At 36.3% G+C, this 18,695-nt stretch overlaps 1 protein-coding gene across 4 annotated transcripts in view; it reads right to left on the bottom strand.

Moving 5' to 3' along the window:
* Positions 1 to 18,695, bottom strand: part of PRKG1 (protein kinase cGMP-dependent 1) — a 1,107,715-nt gene that overhangs the window by 25,450 nt on the left and 1,063,570 nt on the right. For 3 of the 4 annotated variants that reach the window (XM_074374026.1, XM_045507363.2, XM_074374027.1), the window contains one exon: positions 14,250 to 14,346. In XM_074374026.1, coding sequence (XP_074230127.1) covers positions 14,250 to 14,346 — 97 coding nt within the window. Of the gene's footprint in view, positions 1 to 14,249; positions 14,347 to 14,447; positions 15,115 to 18,695 lie in introns of those variants that run through there. The other variant, XM_045507364.2, reaches the window with a different exon arrangement.

The following is an 18,695-nucleotide window of genomic DNA, read 5'->3' as shown; positions in this document are numbered from 1 at the left end:
AGACGGTGGGGGTGGTGAAATAGGTGAAGGGGTTTGAGAGGTAAACCTCTAGTTATAAAATAAATAAGCCAGAGGGATGTAATATACAGCATAAGGGACATGGTGAATAATATTTTATGGGGACAGATGATTACTAGACTTCCTGTAGTGATCATTTTATAATGTATGCAAATACCAAGTCACTGTGTCGTGCACCTGAAACTAACACAATACTGTACGTCAACTATATTTCAGAAAAGAAGAGGAAAGCTTACATAGGAAGCCTGGGTTCTCATCCTGGATTTTTCACTAATAGGTTTATTATTACTCATATAACCTCAGTGGGCCTCAGGCTACCTCTCAGAAAAAGGCGGCCAAACTAAATTACATCTAAGGGTTCTTTCCAGCTGGAAAATTATATGAATCTGCAACTTGACATAGTAAATACGCATTTTTAAAGCACATTCATTATCTTTAACTTTATGCAAATAGCCCAACAAACCTGCAGCAATAGCTTGGGCCAAAGGATAAAGGGGGAATTGCCCAAATAACACAAAGGTAGCTTAAAAAAACATGATGATTCACTCTGGAAGCATGACCTGGCATTTACAGTACATGCACATTCTATTGGGAAGTGGTTTTATCTGCCCTGTTCTCCCAACCCCAACACCTGAAGGGGATCTGCTTCGTACCTGTTGTATTCTCTGTATTACTAATTTTCAAAGACTATGCACTGGACAAATAGCAGGAGCTTTCCCAGAAGAGCATTAAAACAGGCCCTAAGGCATAAGGGACTCTAGGCAGAGTCGTCATAATTATAATAGCTGGACAGCAGCAGAACAGGAATGGCAAATATTTTCTCTAAACAAAACAGCAGTTTAATCAGGCCATCCATGTTATGTGGGATGGCATAAAGTCATTTCTTTCTTTTTGGCTGAGAGGAAATAGTTTTTTTAGTAATCCAGAAACACCAGCCATAGTCCGTATTGTAAGATTTAAGCAGCCCACATTTAATTCAAATTGAGGTAACCTACAGAATTCATGACAAGGTCTATAGTGAAAAGTTCTATACGTGAAGAAGGCAAAGAGGAAGGAAGGGAGGAAGGACGCTCAAGAAAGAGAGAAAGCAAGCCCCAGATTGAGAGAGCTTTCACGTCCTGTTCTATAAGATAAACTGCAAACCGCAGGAGTGTGCTTTTCTCCACTCCGGTTACAGTTCTCAACCACGTTCACCAAATCAGTGAAAGACCTATCATAAAGCTTTAACAACCAAGAGAACCAGTCACCCAACTATTAAGATTCTCTTGACAAGCGTAAGCACTAGGTTGTTCTGTCTCCATCATTTTCCAATATTCATCTGTTGCCAGACAACGCTTCATAGCCTATCAGATACTGGCTTCAGCCTCTACCTTCAGGAAACAACTTAAACAGTTAAGTTCTGCAGCAGTTGGTACAGTAATAAAGCTGGACCAGAGTATAAAGTAGCTATGAAATCATCATAAAATTGAAAACGAAAAAAGGTATGAAGTTTCTGTACATTAAACACCTGGATATTTAGATCCACACTGAAGTAGCTTTACAATTACTCATGTAGAAAATAAAAACATTTAGTGTAAAACGAAGTTTTAGCATAGGAAAACGTACACTAGAAAAAGTTACTGTTTAGCGAGAGATCATAACTCTCAGTAGTTGCTGGAGCTGGGGTAGGAATGGAGAGTATTTGCAAATACTCCACAGGGACTCTTATTAAAAGCGGAGGAAATGTTCTAAAATTGGATTGTGGTGGTGACTGTACAATTTCGTGGTATATAGAGTATACTCAACAAAGCTTTTAAAGACTTCTTTTAAAAAGAAGAAAAAGCCAGAGAAGATGTGTATCTATATTTTCTAGTTCTTATGTTTATTAATTGTGAAAATGGTTATATTTTAACTTTGTTTTAAGAAACTAGATGTCAGAAATGCATTTATTTCTATGCTTATCTTTACCCCTTCAATAAGAGTTCCCCAATTAATCAAAACTATATTTCATTTTTACTTGCGTTTCTGTAAACTATTAACATTTTTATTAAAAATTTTTTTAATGATTTCTCTATTTGCTATCTATTCAAAGGCCTAAATTAAAAAAAGGCATGTCCAAAAAAAAAGGTGTGACTGTGGGTCATTTTAAGTAAAATGTACATAATTATCACAAAATTCTTAAGACTTCTCTAGTCAAAATAATATGTATTTTGCTGGGTAATGTCTTTTATTATTTTAAGACTGTACAAACTGCAATCATACCCAAGTTCATGTAACGTTCTGGAGCTTCATTTTCCTCACTTATGAGAATAAAATCATATTACCTTATTAGACATGGATATTGTAAGACCAAATCAGACAGTGTATGAAACTACTTGGAAAATTAAAAAGTGCTACGTAAGAACTATATTATTATTACCATGATATCCAAGATATGTGGGAGTGTTAATTAAAATGGATGCTTATAAGTAGTATGTTATTACAATTCATAACTAAATCTGTTCTTAAATTAGCTGTTTCAACACCTGAACAAAAAAAAGGAATAGAAAAAATGTTTCTGTCTGAATTTAAGGAAATTTTTCTTTGACAAAGAAAAAGCAGTGCTGTAGCTCTGACTCTGCTTTTTTGGATGTGACGTGCTAATGTGCCCATATATTCAGGAAGAACTGACTTACTACATTATTGAAAGTGAAATTTTTTTTAAGTGCACAGAAAGCATTTCTACAAAGTAGTATTGGATTGTACTCCTCAACATTTCCTAACTCAAAAAACCAACCAAAAAACCCAAACCTGGTAATTCTTATGTGAGAATTACTGAATTACAAACATTAACCATAATCTTAATTAAAATCTTCTGTTTTTCATCTGTTGTTAAAATCTCTTCTCACTAGTTATCCACAGTTTTTTATTACTTACCTTTCTCTCGGTATCACACAATAATATAATTGATTTCTTTTAATCAGTATCTAAAACTTAAGAAATAACAGCATCTGGCTTGTCCCAGAGGATACACAAGGAAGAGAACACAGGGAGTGTTCAGTCTGCATGAGGCATGTCCAGCTGACACAGAGAATGCAAAGGATGGCCTGTGACTTTAATAGGGACGTCAGAGTTGGAAAACTATTCAGCTGTGAGCATAGAGGCATGCTCCTGGTGTACAATTTCATGGTTAAGATTTTATGTGTAAAACTTTTTTCATACATAAACACCAAATTATTCATACATATGGTCAGGTATATCATTTTTAGAACAAAGGAACATAGAAAAGTAGCCTAATTCATTTTTATCTATGCTTTTTCATTTGATTCCTTCTGCCATTTGTACAAATGATAATCAAGAGAGAGTCTCTCTTCTTTGCATACTTGTTTTTCTTCCCAAAGTCACCTCAACCTCTCATCAAAAATGTCTATAATCTGAAAGAGGCAAGAATGTACAATGGAGAAAAGACAGCCTCTTCAGCAAGCGGTGTTGGGAAAACTGGATAGCAGCATGTAAATCAATGAAGTTAGGACACTCCCTCACTCCATACACAAAAATAAATTCAAAATGGCTTAAAGATTTAAATATAAGACAAGACATGATAAATCTCCTAGAAGAAAACATAGGCAAAACATCTTCTGACATAAATCTTAGCAATGTTCTCCTAGGTCAGTCTACCCAGGCAATAGAAATAAAAGCAAAAATGAACAAGTGGGACCTAATTAAATTTATAAGCTTTTGCACAGCAAAAGAAACCATAAGCAAAACAAAACGACAACCTATGGTATAGGAGAAAATATTTGCAAATGATATGACTGACAAAGGCTTAATATCCAGAATATATAAACAGCTCCTACACTTAATAACCAAAAAACAAACAACACAATCCAAAAGTGGGCAGAAGACCTAAGCAAGCAATTCTCCAATGGAGACATACAAATGGCCAATAGGCACATGAAAAAATGCCCAATATCACTAATTATCAGAGAAATGCAAATCTAAACTACAATGAGGTATCACCTCACACCAGTCAGAATAGACATCATTCAAAAGTCCATGAACAATAAATGCTGGAGAGGGTGTGGAGAAAATGGAACCCTCTTACACTGTTGATGGAAATGTAGTTTGGTGCATCCATTATGGAAAACAGTATGGAAATTCCTCAAAAAAACTAAAAGTAGACTTAACATATGATCCAGCAATCCCACTCCTGAGTATATATCCAGAGGGAACTCTAATTTGAAAAGATACATGCACCCCAATGTTCATAGAAGCACTATTTAAATAGCCAAGACACGGAAACAACCTAAATGTCCATCAACAGATGACTGGATAAAGCTGTAGTGTATTTATACAATGGAATACTACTCAGCCATAAAAAAGAATAAAATACTGCCATTTGCAGCAACATGGATGGACCTAGAGATCATCATTCTATGTGAAGTAAGCCAGAAAGAGAAAGAAAAATACCATATGATATCACTCATATATGGAATCTAAAAAAAGGGGGCAAATGAACTTATTTACAAAACAGAAACAGACTCACAGACATAGAAAACAAACTTAGGGTTACCAGGGCGGGGAAGGGGGTGGGAAGTGATAACTGGGAGTTCAAGATTTGCAGATACTAAGGAATATATATAAAATAAACAACAAGTTTATCTTGTATAGCACAAGGAACTGTATTCAGTATCTTGCAGTAATTTATGGTGAAAAAGAATATGAAAATGAATATATGTATGTTTCTATATGACTGAAGCATTGTGCTGTACACTGAAATTGACACAACTTTGTAAACTGACTATACTTCAATAAAAATATACTTTAAAAAAAGGCTATATACCTACAATGATTCAAGACTGCTTACTGAAATGTGCAATTTAAGCATATTTCTCTTTCCTACAGTACTTGTTACATAAACCTTATTTCATTTAGTTGTGATTATTAAAATTGATTTTTATTACTTATATTTTATTTTCCTTCACCAAATAATCAAATATTTTGTTTCCCATAAGATTTAATTTCTATTACCATAATCTCACTCATACAAGGAAATACTACATGCAGCAATTTTAAACTTGCTTACATATTTCTAAATTGATCACTTGAATATTTCACAGAATTCAATGAATTCTAATACTTAAAGCATGCATAACCTAAAACTTCACATAGATGGGGTTGAGTATAAGAAGTGGACAATTTAATTTCTTTCATGTATTGACTGTGAAGGTTTAAAATGAGTTGAAATGAAACAGAATCATATTGCAAAATTCAACTCTCTGAGATGCGATCAGATTAACTCATGAGAGTGTTTGCATTCTAGTCATACTTTTGAAATGTTAGACATAAATAACTATAATTTTTAACTGTTACATACTGGAAGATTTTTAATCAAATAGCTTATAATCAGATCTTAAAATCTTAATATATGCTATACTCAAACTTCACCCTTTCTGATATTAAAAAGAAAATATAATTTCTTTTTTACTTCAAAATTTTCACAGGATTTGGTACTTCAAACGTAGATAAGCCAGTTCAACACATGTTTACTGTTTTTTTGCTTATGCTAACTTCATCTATGAAAAGCAGTTACATTAAACATTTAAATTGCTTTGTTCATGTGGATGTGGAATCTGAGATTACAACTGTGGCAGGACAGTGGTTCTCACTAGTTTAGCTTCTTACTTTTTGAGTATTAATGAGCTCCCTCTTCTTACTGTGAACTTGCAAGGCAGTTAGCTGGAGCTGGGGCTAAGATCCAAGACATCTGGCCCAGAAAATCTCCTGATCTCTTAGCCCAGTGTTTAATCTATTACGTGGTATATATCCCTGGCAATGGGGGATGGTAGCATGTGGGACAGAGTATGAATTAGCAATAAATCAAATGTATACAGTTGACAAGCTACACTGAAACATACAGAATCATCTTTTCTTATGTTTATCTCCAGAAAGCAAAATAAATCATTTCATTTTCTTTAAGAGGACATGGCTACTTTCAACACTACTAACATACACAAGGAGACAGTTTTTCCCTTCTTCATGGAAGGGATCTCTCTTTGAAAGTGTTTACATAAAATTTTCAGGGATGTGGAATATATCTTGGCACAGGGTGAACTACCTTATTCAGAAGAGAAATTATGATGTTTATTTCTGGGAGCAGCGCCACCTAAAAATAGACCGTCCAGTCACCCTATAGCATATTCTTTTATTTCATGGGGGAAATTCAGAGCTGACACTGTTTATTCGCTTTCCTCACTTGACCTAATGCCCCCAAATGCCAAATGCCTTCAAGTCTAATTTCCTTTAAGAATATAATTAAACTCTATCAATTGGTTATCTAATATTTCTCATTGCTCCCTCACACAGCTTTTAATCAGGGCACTTGCTTTGGTGTCCCGTGAAAACACGTGGCCTTCCCTGTTGTAACCTTTTCCTGGAATGGCCTTTCCCCTGAATGGCCTTTAATCATCTGTTCACTTAATTCCCAGCCTATTCTCTGAGCCCTGGCTTGAGTTCTGTGCCTTCTCAGGGCCTCTCTACATCAACAGCTCCAAATGCTCCCTTTTTGAAAGGCCGAGAACCCTTCTGCAAGATTTAGAATTTAATACAATATTAAAGGAGGTCATTTGATATCATCCATATGTATTAATCTTATATTCTTAGTTAGGAGAAGGCAAGAAATTCTTTGCAGGCAGGAATCATACCTGATATTTCTATATCTCAGAAAACTATTTAGGAATTTTTTAGTAGATAATTTTTTGCTGAATGTGATGTGACCATAAATTCACTGGGTTAAAAAAATCAAATTTATGTCACAGAGAATAAAAAGGTGAGTGACTACACTGTTAATTGGCAATAAAACAATTCATCCAAAATTTATTCAAAGCCTTGGAAAGACATGTCCAGTACCTTCTAGATTTACAGTTGTCCCTTAGTATTCTTGAGGGATTGGTCCCAGAACCCCTGTGGGTACTCAAATCCTCAGATGCTCAAGTTCCTCACATAAAATGGCATAATATTTGCAAAGAACCTATATACATCCTCCCGTATACTTTAAATCACCTCTAGATTGTTTCTAATACCTAGTACAGTGAAAATGCTATGTAAATAGTTGTAAATACAATGTACATAATTTCTGGTGCACGTCAAATTCAACTTCTGCTTTTTGAAACTTTATCAAATATTCTGGATCTGAGGTTGGTTGCACACATGGATGTGAAATCCATGAATACTGAGGGCTGACTGTACACTGATCTTTCTAGAATAACTTGCAGATTTAGAGGAGGAATTGTTAACATTTTACTTTACTATAGGACACTAATTTCAAACAAAAAAAATCTTCATTTTAATAGATAATTAGTATATAAAAGTCCTATAATTTCAAAAGATGTGTAAGAAGGTAATTGTTCTATTTGTTATTCATGTAGTCTAAATTGTGTTGCTACTATCAATGTGCTAAAGAAAATATATTCTACAGTAATAAGATGGACTGATGCATATTTTACTTTATTTGCATATGGCAAAGTAGAGATAAGTTTTATTACTTGTGATTTCTGCTCAGACACTATCTTGTGGTTGGACACTTCAGGCATTACAGTATGCAGGCATACCTCCTTTTACTCTGCTTCATTTTATCGCACTTTGCAGATACTGTATTTTTTTCCCCCAAATTGAAGTTTTGTGGCAACACTGTATTGAGGAAGTCTGTCAATGCCATTTTCCAACAGCACTTGTTTACATCGTGTCTCTGTGTCACATTTTGGTAATTCTCCCAATATTTCAAGCATTTTCATTATTATTATATTTGTTACAGTGATCTGCGATCAGAGCTCTTTGATGTCACTTCCATGACTTGATGAAGACTCAGCTATGATGGTTAGCATTTTTAAGCAATGAAGAAAGTCTGTATATTGTTTTTTAGACATAATGCTTTTGCATGCTTTATAGACTACAGTATAGTGTATACATAACTTTTATACTCACTGGGAAACCAAAAACTTCCTGTCCCTTGTTTTATAATGACATTGGCTTTATTGCAGTGGGTCTGGAATCGAACCTACAATCTCTCTGAGGGATGCCTGTGCTGAGACTGTGCTTGTCATGTTCCATTAGCATTTATCAAATTGGCTTTTCATTAGCTATCTAAATAACTTATTTTCTTAGAAATCAGTGCTATTTATGACAATTAATAATTTGTGTCAGTTTTTATTCTTTTGAAGAATCGATATAAATGAGGATGATGTATTAATAATGAACCAAGTAGGGTAAGCCTAGAGAAAAGGCTATGTTAAAATGAGGCAATCTTTGAGTTTTCAACCAGTGTAGAGTCCTTAGTCACTTTGGTTACAGAGGACACTTGACTTTAGGACAGCAGGGTTCCCCCAGGCATCCTCTGCAGCGCAAATCACTGTGGGCGCAAATGGCAATGCTGCCCAGCAATCCCACAGCTATTCTGTTTCACTGTTGTGTGGCCTGGCAGTAAGATGCTCTTGAAATGTTTTCATCTTACATAGGATTTCCCTTTGGAGTTAAGCTTTTGCTTTTCATAATGATGAAACAAAACTCTGTTGGCTGAGTAATAGGTTCATCACCTAATATCTTGCTTAGTCATCTCTTAGTCCCCCCCCCCCTTTTTTTTTTATAAGTTGGTTTACGTAGCCTTCCAGGCCACTGGCATGTGACTCACAGTGACCAAGCAGCTGGCCAGACTGCCCCCAGAGTGGTAAGGATGCTCACATATACAGCACACAGACCCTGTTACGCAAATGTGGCTGCGAGTTGGCAGGGTTCTTACAACTTGTTACTGCAGTCCCCCCTTCTGGGCAGTCCAAATGAGAGGTGACCTTTGTCCTCCATTTGGCAAGAGCCAGACCCTTCTTGGGCCTCATTGGGGTGCCATGGTTTAAGGAGATTGGAGAAACTGGATATGATTTAGCCGTTTGCAACAAAAAAGATTTCCTACTGAGAGGTTAAGAGGTGGGGCTTTACTCTTTAGAAGAGAAATGGGTAAGTAAGAGCAGACTACTTCAAGTGCACAAAGGTTTAGTGTGAGGAAGATTGAAAATTGTTTCCCATCTCCACTCATGAGAGATCAGAAAGTCAGGAGCTTTAGTGGTTTGGGGGAATTTAACAGAAGCTATCACTGTAGGTCGTTTGAAAACCTTGGGCTCTTTCTAATATTGGAGAAATGCTTGTACTCCCAGGATTTGGCTTAACATTGGGAGATTAAAGAGTAAAATTATTCCGTTCCCTTCCTTTTCTATATGGATAGTTGAAAATGAGAAGTGTATCATTATCATATTTTAATAACAAGAACAACATTGCCAACACTTACTGACCTACAATGTGTGAAGCACTATTTTGGGGATTTTAACTCATTTAATCTTTGCAGCCTATGAGGCACATATTCTATTATTATCCTCATTTTAGAGATGAGGAAACTGAGGCTCAGATGGGGTAAGTAAATGACTAATCATATACGGTTGGTAAGATCTGAATCCATAAAGTCTGATTCAGAGCTCTAGCTTTTAGCTACCATGTGATACTGTCTGATTTCTGCCCCCGCCCCCTTCACAGATGTTTTAACACTAAACTAGGGGCAGGAAAGGATTCAGAAAAAATACATTCTCTGAAGGTTTGACAGTAGAGGTGAACAGCAGATAATCATAGCATCTATTCTGTATTTATGTCTAATGCAGATTCTTGGATTCTACAAGACTTTCTTTTAAAACATAGGTGTACATGCAACCAGAAGTAACACGTTTGATTTTATAATGGTGGCTGGTGGTGGTAAGAATATAAATAGTTTTAGAAGCCAGAATGATAAAAAAAAAAAAAAAAAGATTCTAGTTAAAAAAACAAAAACAAAAACAAAAAACAGTAGTTCTGGGCAATGGCAACAGCAACAGCTCCGTCAGTGACTGTGTGGTCTTAGGTGCCCTCATATGCATCATTCCTGACTTCTTTCCTATGAAATGTGGATCAGGCCTCTCAGGGTAGCTAGGAAGGTGAAGTTATATACTGGATATGAGAGCAACTGGAAGATTATAAAGCTGGGTTCAAACGAAAAGCTTGATTATTTTAGTAAGAAAGTAACACCAGTGTATTTGAACCATCCTGCAGTAGTCTGATTTTGCAGGAATGCACCATATGCTGTGGGGGTTATTTATGTTGATCCCTTAACTCTCCCTCTGTCTTAGAAATGCTGCCTTCTCCAGGAAGGCTTGCTCCTCTCTGCACTGAGCATGTGCTGCTCATACCTGGATTGCGGGTTTACGTATTAGCTTGTTTGACCATCTCTCCCAGGAGACTCTGAGTCCCTAGAGGCACTGTCTACCGAGCGTGGTATGTCCCAGCAGAGAGCTCACTACATAAATACATAATAAATTATGTAGAAAGAATATAATCCAAGAAGACAGAGATTATGTTTTCCATATCATCACTTCTAAATTTTACATATATAAAGTATGGTGCTCTGCTAGAGGAGGCACTGAATTGCTGAATAAATAGATTACACATATAATATTTAAAGCATCCATCACCCAGCACTGCTAGTTTTAAGTCTGGCTTGTACCAATCTACTCTGAAAAGTAAGTACATACCTCTCTGACAAGAGCAAAGGAAAGTAAAGTAAGAATGCGACCATAAAGCAATGGGACTAATTTTCACTTGTAATCAGTAAAATCAATCTCCTTATTTTACAGTCACGCCTTGTAAATTAACAGGATTATCTAGATGTCTTATAGCAGTCCTTATAGCTTTAACAAGTAAATCACATATTAAAAAGCTGAGTTCTTTAGCTGAAGGTGCTATTATGAATGGAGTGTGGTCTTCTGGAAGACATTCTGTAAACAGCACTGAATAAATTTGAAAGCCCATTCTTCAAAATAAAACACGTGCAGAATATGGTATATATCAGATCACAAGAAGGAAAGCAGTATAAATGACTTCCTGTAGGTAATGGGTGTGGACAGGACATGTCTGGTACTAAACTAGCTAAAATCGGTTATGCTAAAAATATTTATGAAATAGACTGAATAACTTTTGATCAGAATTTCCATTTATGTAAGACTTTTACTTCAAGCTTCTAATCTCATCATTAAACAAATATTTAGGTCTCTATTATGTGCCAAAATTATGTACTAATCTCCAAAAGTTGGCAGTAAACTATTTAGCAATTCTTCAGCCTGAAGCATACCCCTGCACCTAAATTCATCTAAATTGACATGTTATAAAAAGTAAGAAATGCTAAGACGTCTTTTAAAGGGTGTTACATTGAGCAAGAGAATATAAACAGTCCTAACTTAGTTCTAACAGGAAATGGGGTTCACAAACTCAAATTTCTTAATTATTCATATCCAAGAGTTTATAATCTTAAAATCTACACCTGGGGAATTAAAAAAATACTATTATAAAATTAAAGGATAACTTTTGATCATTTTTATGTCATTTATCAACATTACTACTGAACTAAGGATTGATAAGTTCAGTGTCTGAGTATTACATACTGGGTGTTAACATGTTCAGTACTGGGTATACATATGTAAAATGAGTCCGTGGGAAGGTTATATTGCTTAAAAATAGCACTCTATAATATCAATACAATTATCTCACATGCACCATTTTGCAGAGGGGAATGAAGAAAAAAATTCTGGAATCATGACAGAGCTGGGCTCTGCCTAGATCATCCTACCTGTGAATGGTGTGGGTCCTACTCTAACGGTACACCTGGGCAGTCACCACTGCCCTCATGGTGATTTGCTATACACTATGGCAATGGTATGTGTGGTTACAAAGTATTGAGGCGAAACTCACAATTCTGGCATCACTGAATACATGTAAAAATGAGCGATCACAGATTATTTTTCCTACCCAGTAATTAATATTATCTGGCAGTTAGTAAGCAGTAAAAATTGGGGGCAATGGATTCAAGGGTAATAGTGATCATTTCAATGGCTTGTCCACATTGAATAGTGAAGACAATCTGAGTATTCTGATCATTTCACAGTGTTTGGGAAGTGCAAGATTACACTTCAGAGGTTAAGGACATGCATCTCCACCCTTGATGTACTGGTTGTACCTAATAACCCATTATGGATTTATCATTCAGCAATGTAATTAGAGTGTCTGTAAACAGGGTTATAGCTCCAACCTAAATTCATCCTTGAGGTTATGATTTCCCTGAGTCTATAAACATTTGTGTAAAAGAGTGAAATACAATGTCCATGAGAAGAAAATTAGACTGAACTACTTTTGACTATCTCTCCTGTGATGGAGATTAAATAGAAGTATGTGTGTACTCAAATACACACATGCATACAAACACAGTCTTTTTAAACTGCATTACCTTTTATACACCCATTTTGAACCTTCCTTAATTTTGTGGTTATTTGTGCCTCCTCACACATTTTTGAGGGAATTTGCTGGAAGAGTCCCACTATCAGCTTGGCGTTTGATTATTCAGCTTGAAGTGGTTTCAGTGTCTGAATGATTTCCCATATTTCAGAAATTCTGAGTAGATTCCTATATTTCATAGGGTAGCTCACTGGTAACTTAAAGGTTCCCAACTTGAAGTTATCAGAACTCCAGGAGACCGCAAAGTTATAACATTGATTTTTTTGGTCAACTAAAACGGCAATTTATTGTCGAGTCTTTAAAAATTATTTAAGAAACTGTAACCATCATAAAATTAATCTCTAGAAACTTCTGTCCTTTAGACTGCTTCATTCACAGAGGGGTTTAGACATATACAACTACATAAATAAATACATCAGACAATAAACCCTTCATGGCAAGGAGCTCTACCCTCTGTCCTGTTTATATGTCCCAATACCCCTAATGTAGAGCACTGTCACTAAATCTTCATTAGCAATGTGAACAGGTATACTATCACAAAAAATCAGTGTTCTTGACAAACAAATCTAAGACTGCATTAGTTGGCAGGATTCAGAAAAGCAAGAGGTTCTTCTAGGCCCTCACTTGATTCTTCACTCGTATAAGTGAGAATACTTAGATTCCCAGAGGTGCACTATGAAGTCAGAAGGAGTATTACTCCAGTAGTATATCTCCAGCCAGTGTTAGGAGAAGCACAAAGCAAAGTCAGTGAGACACTTTCTTGTCTAATATTTAAGTAAATAACCTTTTTTCTGCTTGTCAGAGTAAGAAATCCCAGCTGCAACACAAATGGACAAAGATAAAGAAAAAATAGCAGTGGGTCAGTCTACTTTTATGGAAGGGGATTTCTCCAGTCTCCTGATGGCAACAGTAACTATTTACTGAACTGTACACAGTCTCAGGGAGTTCCTCACATACTGTACTGGTGTCTGATATCAGGGACTCCTCCACATTCAGGAGAGGTGGAGATTAATCTGCAATCTCAAATAGAGTTTTCAGCCACACAGTCTTGGAATGCAGCAACTCAGTCAGCAGAATACATCTTTTTCTAATTTTTGTTGCACTATGTCAGTTTTTTAAAATTTATACTTTAAACAAAGGCAGAATAGAGCACATGCTTTCATTTGGTTTCCATCACATTCATACAATGTATTTAACATACAACTTGCACCAAAATATCTTCACCTTCACTAGCACTTAGCTTTGTGTGTATGTGTCTGTATGTACATATACAAATAAAAATCTGTGTGAAATAAATTATGTAAAATATTCAAACTATCAATCTTATGTGGTTATGTACTGTACCCTAAATAGGGGTATAGTACATACGTACTGTAATCTAAATAGGTGCTTGAAACTACAGAATCACAGAATAACTACAACGCCATTTACTTGATTTTTAAAGCAGTGGTGAGAATAATTACATATGTTATTTTCATAAACATATATGTAAATATATCCCATGTCCCTTTATATATAAATTTACAGTTTAATTACTGTGATTAGAGACAGGGTGCATAACTGAGTTAGTGAGCACTGCTCAGAACTAAGGAAGTAAACAGAGACCATAGAAAATTAGCTGAGTAATAAGTGCTTTATGACTCCTCATTAAGTAAATGTATTTACCTTTCATTTAATATGAAGAGGTTTTCTACAAACGATTTCAGTGCTAATTTTATTTTTAGCTTATTGATTGTATAACATAGCTCACTTTGTTGCAAACTCAGATGTGCTGATATGAAAGTATTTGGTACCGATTTAGGAATAGTCGTGATTAATTAGAGGGAGAAGAAAAGAGATAAGAGAAATCTTAATCTAGGAGAAAAAGTTAAAAAGGAAGATGGAGACTTTAAAAAGCATTTTAAAGAACAATCACCTACCAGTTCTACTCGTCCGAAACCTCCGACTCCAAGGGTGTCAATGATGTTGAAATCAGACAGCTTCAGGTTGGCGAAGAAAGCAGCTTCAGCTTCATATCTGGATTTTTTGATGCGAAAAAATGGAAATTTCTTAGAGGTGCCAACACGAGTACCACGTACAACTGTACCGGAATGACATGACTGTGAAACAGGGTTTACCTGCTTAAATTCCATCTTGCTTTTAGAGTCTGCGTTTTCTCACGCTCATAATTTTTTGGTCCCCGTTGTGCAGAATAACATAGATTTGTACTTGTTTTTCAAAGTAGAAAAATACAAAGTACCCACTGCATGTCAGTCATGTGACTGATAAATCCAGTTATCAAATCAAAGTTACATCCTGGTGTTTTTCTACGCGTCTTCTTGTGAGCACGGATTGTTTGAATTGTTCTTTTTCGGTTTTGTTTTGGGTTATTTGGTTTGGCTCGGTTTTGTTTTTGCCGTTCAGATTTTGGATGGCAGTTTCTCATTAGTTTCCCTTATCCGGATACAGGCTGGCAGTGGCTCCTATCAATATTTATTAAAAGCGGCAAGATCATTGAGGTCTCTGGAGTGAAATCACAGCCAGGTTTTATGAAAACAGATCCGAAAAGCTGAGGACTGATGTGAAAATGTCTGAAATGGATGATTTTGGAAGCGTATTCACATTCCTAAAAAGTGTCTTCCCTCCGTTTGTGTCTGCCCACTGACTCTCAGCTAGTCATCCCAGTGTCTTTCTGTTCGCCAGTTTCTTATATGGAAGGTGCAGAGGAGCAAGGACTCTCCTCCAAGAAGTCTAACTATGCACACATGCAAATCTGACACATGCAAGTGGCCAAAATAAGCTGCTGCTGATGAGACAAGTGAATATGAGCAGCTTAAAATATCTCCTTGTTAAAGGCCCTACTATTTTTAGAAAGGGCAGGAAGGCATAAAGATGAAGATGATCCTCCCACTCACTAAAGTCAGGTCAGAGAGTAATTCAGCTGTCTCGAACTATCTGAATAGCTATGTGTAACCCATGACCTTCAGCCAGGTGGTACCTGATTCAGTAGGATGCTATAGATAGACATGATCAACACGCTTGAAATACTGATACTAACACAGCTTGTGTCACTTTTTGGATAGAATCATCCACAGACATGTTTGGTGTTAGGCTGTGTAACGTTTTAGCTATTCCATTATAATCAAACACAAACTCAGACTCCCCACGTGGGAGAAATGTGAAACGGCTTTCCAGGTGAGATTTGAACATTCTCCAATTTACAACCACAGTTCTGGTTTTTAACACGTCAATTCTTGAAAAATTCACAAGTGGGTAAAAACATTGTTTTTCATTATTAGCTGATTATGGGAAATCAACTCCCTATAATAAACCTCTATAAGTAAGGCTGCTAGTCAATCTGCATGGTATTTGCAGACTCCTCTCATTAACTACACAATCAAGAGATCAACATAGCACTTCAAGAGGTAGTTTTCTAGAATGGAACGCAAGCAACAAATGCACATTTCTGGCATGCCAACTGGCTCCCTACTTTTGGAAAATTAAAACTCCATCCCATTTAAAGGGCCAGTGGCAGAGTTCACACCAACAGGTGCTTAAAAAGACATCTGTTTGGATCAGACTCCGTGATAGTTTGTGTTCAAGCATTTCCTGGCAGTCAGATTCTTAATGAGATTGTTTTTGAATAACATCCTATGTGCTTGCTGGACTTAGAAATCTCAGATGCACAGAGGGTAAACTCTTTCAGATTATTCTGATATCATTTTATACATTTAAAGTATGGTGTTATTACTTATAACTCTTGAAGATGCACCCCCTCCCAATCCTTACACTTGGGCTCTGTAAAATTAGGCTGGAAATATCCAAGTAAGTGGTCAGCCATTTGTTGCACATCAGAACTACCTGAGCACCTTTTAGAAACTACTTAATCTGGGTAGTGAATCAGCAATCTCTGGAAGCAGTATCAAATATCCACATTTTTAAAGCTCCCTGGATGATTCTGATGCACTGTAAGGGTTTAGGACCATAGTTCTGAACACCTCAAGGGGTTCCAGAAGCCACAGAAGGATCTTGGGGTGGATTAAAATGGTCCAGGAAAATCAGTAGCTGCCCAATGAGTCTGGGGTATGATGCATTCATGTCAAAAGTATTGGGGGTTATTATAACTTGTCCTTTGCTCCTACCCCTGTCATTCTAGACCCATAGGAATGAACAGTAGCTCTGTAATGGCTATCACAGCTTTTAAAAAAGCAACATGGATAAAAAGACATGCAGAATGCAAAACTTACAAGGTGGTTACTTTGTGTTTGCCCTTCTACAGCAAAATCCTTTTGACTTAGTTTACAGTTACTGTCTGATCATGTTTTAATTAATGGATGGGAGGGATGTATTAAATCTCATATTAAACAGTAGAGATTTTCTTTGTAGCCATTAAAATCTGCTTAAATATATACTGCCTTCTATACTGGAAACACCAATTACAGTTAAGTATTTCATGTGTTTTAATGAAAAGAGATTGGTAACCTTGTCATCATACTTTGCTAATCTTCGTTAATTACTTTGCTGTTATTTCTAGGTAAATTTTTAAAGTACTACTAGTTGGGTGATTTTTATCTAATGGTTGGTGAGATACATTTTGAAGGGGCTTTTGGATAATTGTGCTCTTGATCTTCACTTCTGCTGTATTTGCCTCAGGTGATTCTGGGGGAAGCCCAACAACATAAGAACATGACCAAGCTGTTCCTCTTTTCTACCAAGGAAGTGCTAGTTGCTTAGTACTTCATACCTATTTTTTCTCATTGAGGTTACCCTTTAGGGAGTCTCATCACCACACAGACTCTGTATACTTTTCTTTTTTGAATCAACAGCTTTGTTTTTTCACCATGGAAATCACCACCGGAAGAGACCTTTGTACAAAAGCTAAAAGTACAGATGAATTAGCTTCTGCAGGTATCTAACCACTCAAGCTTGTAACTTGGAGGGACATTTTCATTCTTTCTTATTACTCAGGGATTATTTGAAAATAATTTGCATCCCTCAATTATGTTCTACTTCTTTTAATTAATGATAATTTTGAATGGGAAAGGAGACTAAATAAACTGGTTAAGTAAATGGCTGCTGTTCTATAAAATCCTTCTGCCTAAAGGAGGTAAACGTGGAACACAAGTTCCTAGATAACGTACTACTGTGGGGTACCGGGGCCAAGAAATAAGGCCCCGCTTCACGCAGTTCTAAGATCCACCTGTGCAGAAGTGTTTATGAGAGGGACAGTTGCCAAGTGCTAAGGGAAACATCTATCAGCAAGACATACAGTTCCTGATGTTTCCTTGCTTAAAATCTAGCAAGGAGTATAAGGTATATTTTCTAATGTTCCTTAGTTTGGGATACAGATTTTTTTCAAAGAATATTATTATTTACAGCTGATCCTTGAACAATGCAAAGCTTAGGGACGCCAACCTTTCTACAGTCAAAAATTCACATATAATTTATAGTGGGGCCTCCATATGCACAGTCTTCCTGAATCTGCCATTCCGTGTCTGCCCGTTCACCAACTGGATCGCATAGTATTTGCTACCGAAAAAAATCCACAGATCAGTGGACCCACGCAGTTCAAACCTATGTTATTCAAAAGTCAACTGTATTCATGTATTTGTTTTAATATGGGGTTAGAGCTATGCATCCTCCTTCCAGAGAAGTGTACATACCAACGTACCCTGTCTGCATCTAACTTGAGGAAGCTTAAAAACCCTCAAAATAGGTTAACAACATGAAAAAAACTATACAACAAGAGAGTAAGTGTGCTGGGTGAGGAAGACAGATAATATATTATTTCTCAAACATGCCTGACCATAAGATTCACCTGGGCCTATGGTGATCAGATCCACCTAATCTGTAAGGGCTACTATTTAAATAAATAGTGAAATATAGAACTTTTAAGAACTGCTTAAAAAGAAAATGATTTTTCTAGAAAAAAGCGCCTAAGATCTAGAAGGCCTAGATTTTTCACCTCCTCTTTTTGTTTCTGCTTATATACCCGGGGAGGTTCTAAAAGACATGAAAGCGTAAAGGCACAGGTGTAAAGAGGATGAGACCAAGACGTACATCAAAGTCCAGAAACAGAAAAATACTGGAATAATCTTAACCTCTCTTTCTCCATCTAAAACTACACATCTATCCAGTATTACATTTACTTCCTTTCAGAATCAGATAATAACCCTTAGTTTGCATTTTCTATCTCTTCCAACAGCAGCAGCGTCCACAAAACTGAGGAGTAAGAATCAGACGTCCTTTTTTATTCACACAATTGTTTTTTGTTGTTGCCATATACCCACAAAATCAATTCTGTCTCCATTTCGAAATAACAGAATTATGTTCTATTCCTTATGACTGACCATTATTATTAAGAAGCAAACACTTCTCCTTAATAC

Source organism: Camelus bactrianus, chromosome 11, assembly GCF_048773025.1.
Source record: "Camelus bactrianus isolate YW-2024 breed Bactrian camel chromosome 11, ASM4877302v1, whole genome shotgun sequence".
In the NCBI taxonomy this organism is placed as follows: domain Eukaryota; kingdom Metazoa; phylum Chordata; class Mammalia; order Artiodactyla; family Camelidae; genus Camelus; species Camelus bactrianus.
This window is presented reverse-complemented; position numbering and strand designations above follow the sequence as displayed.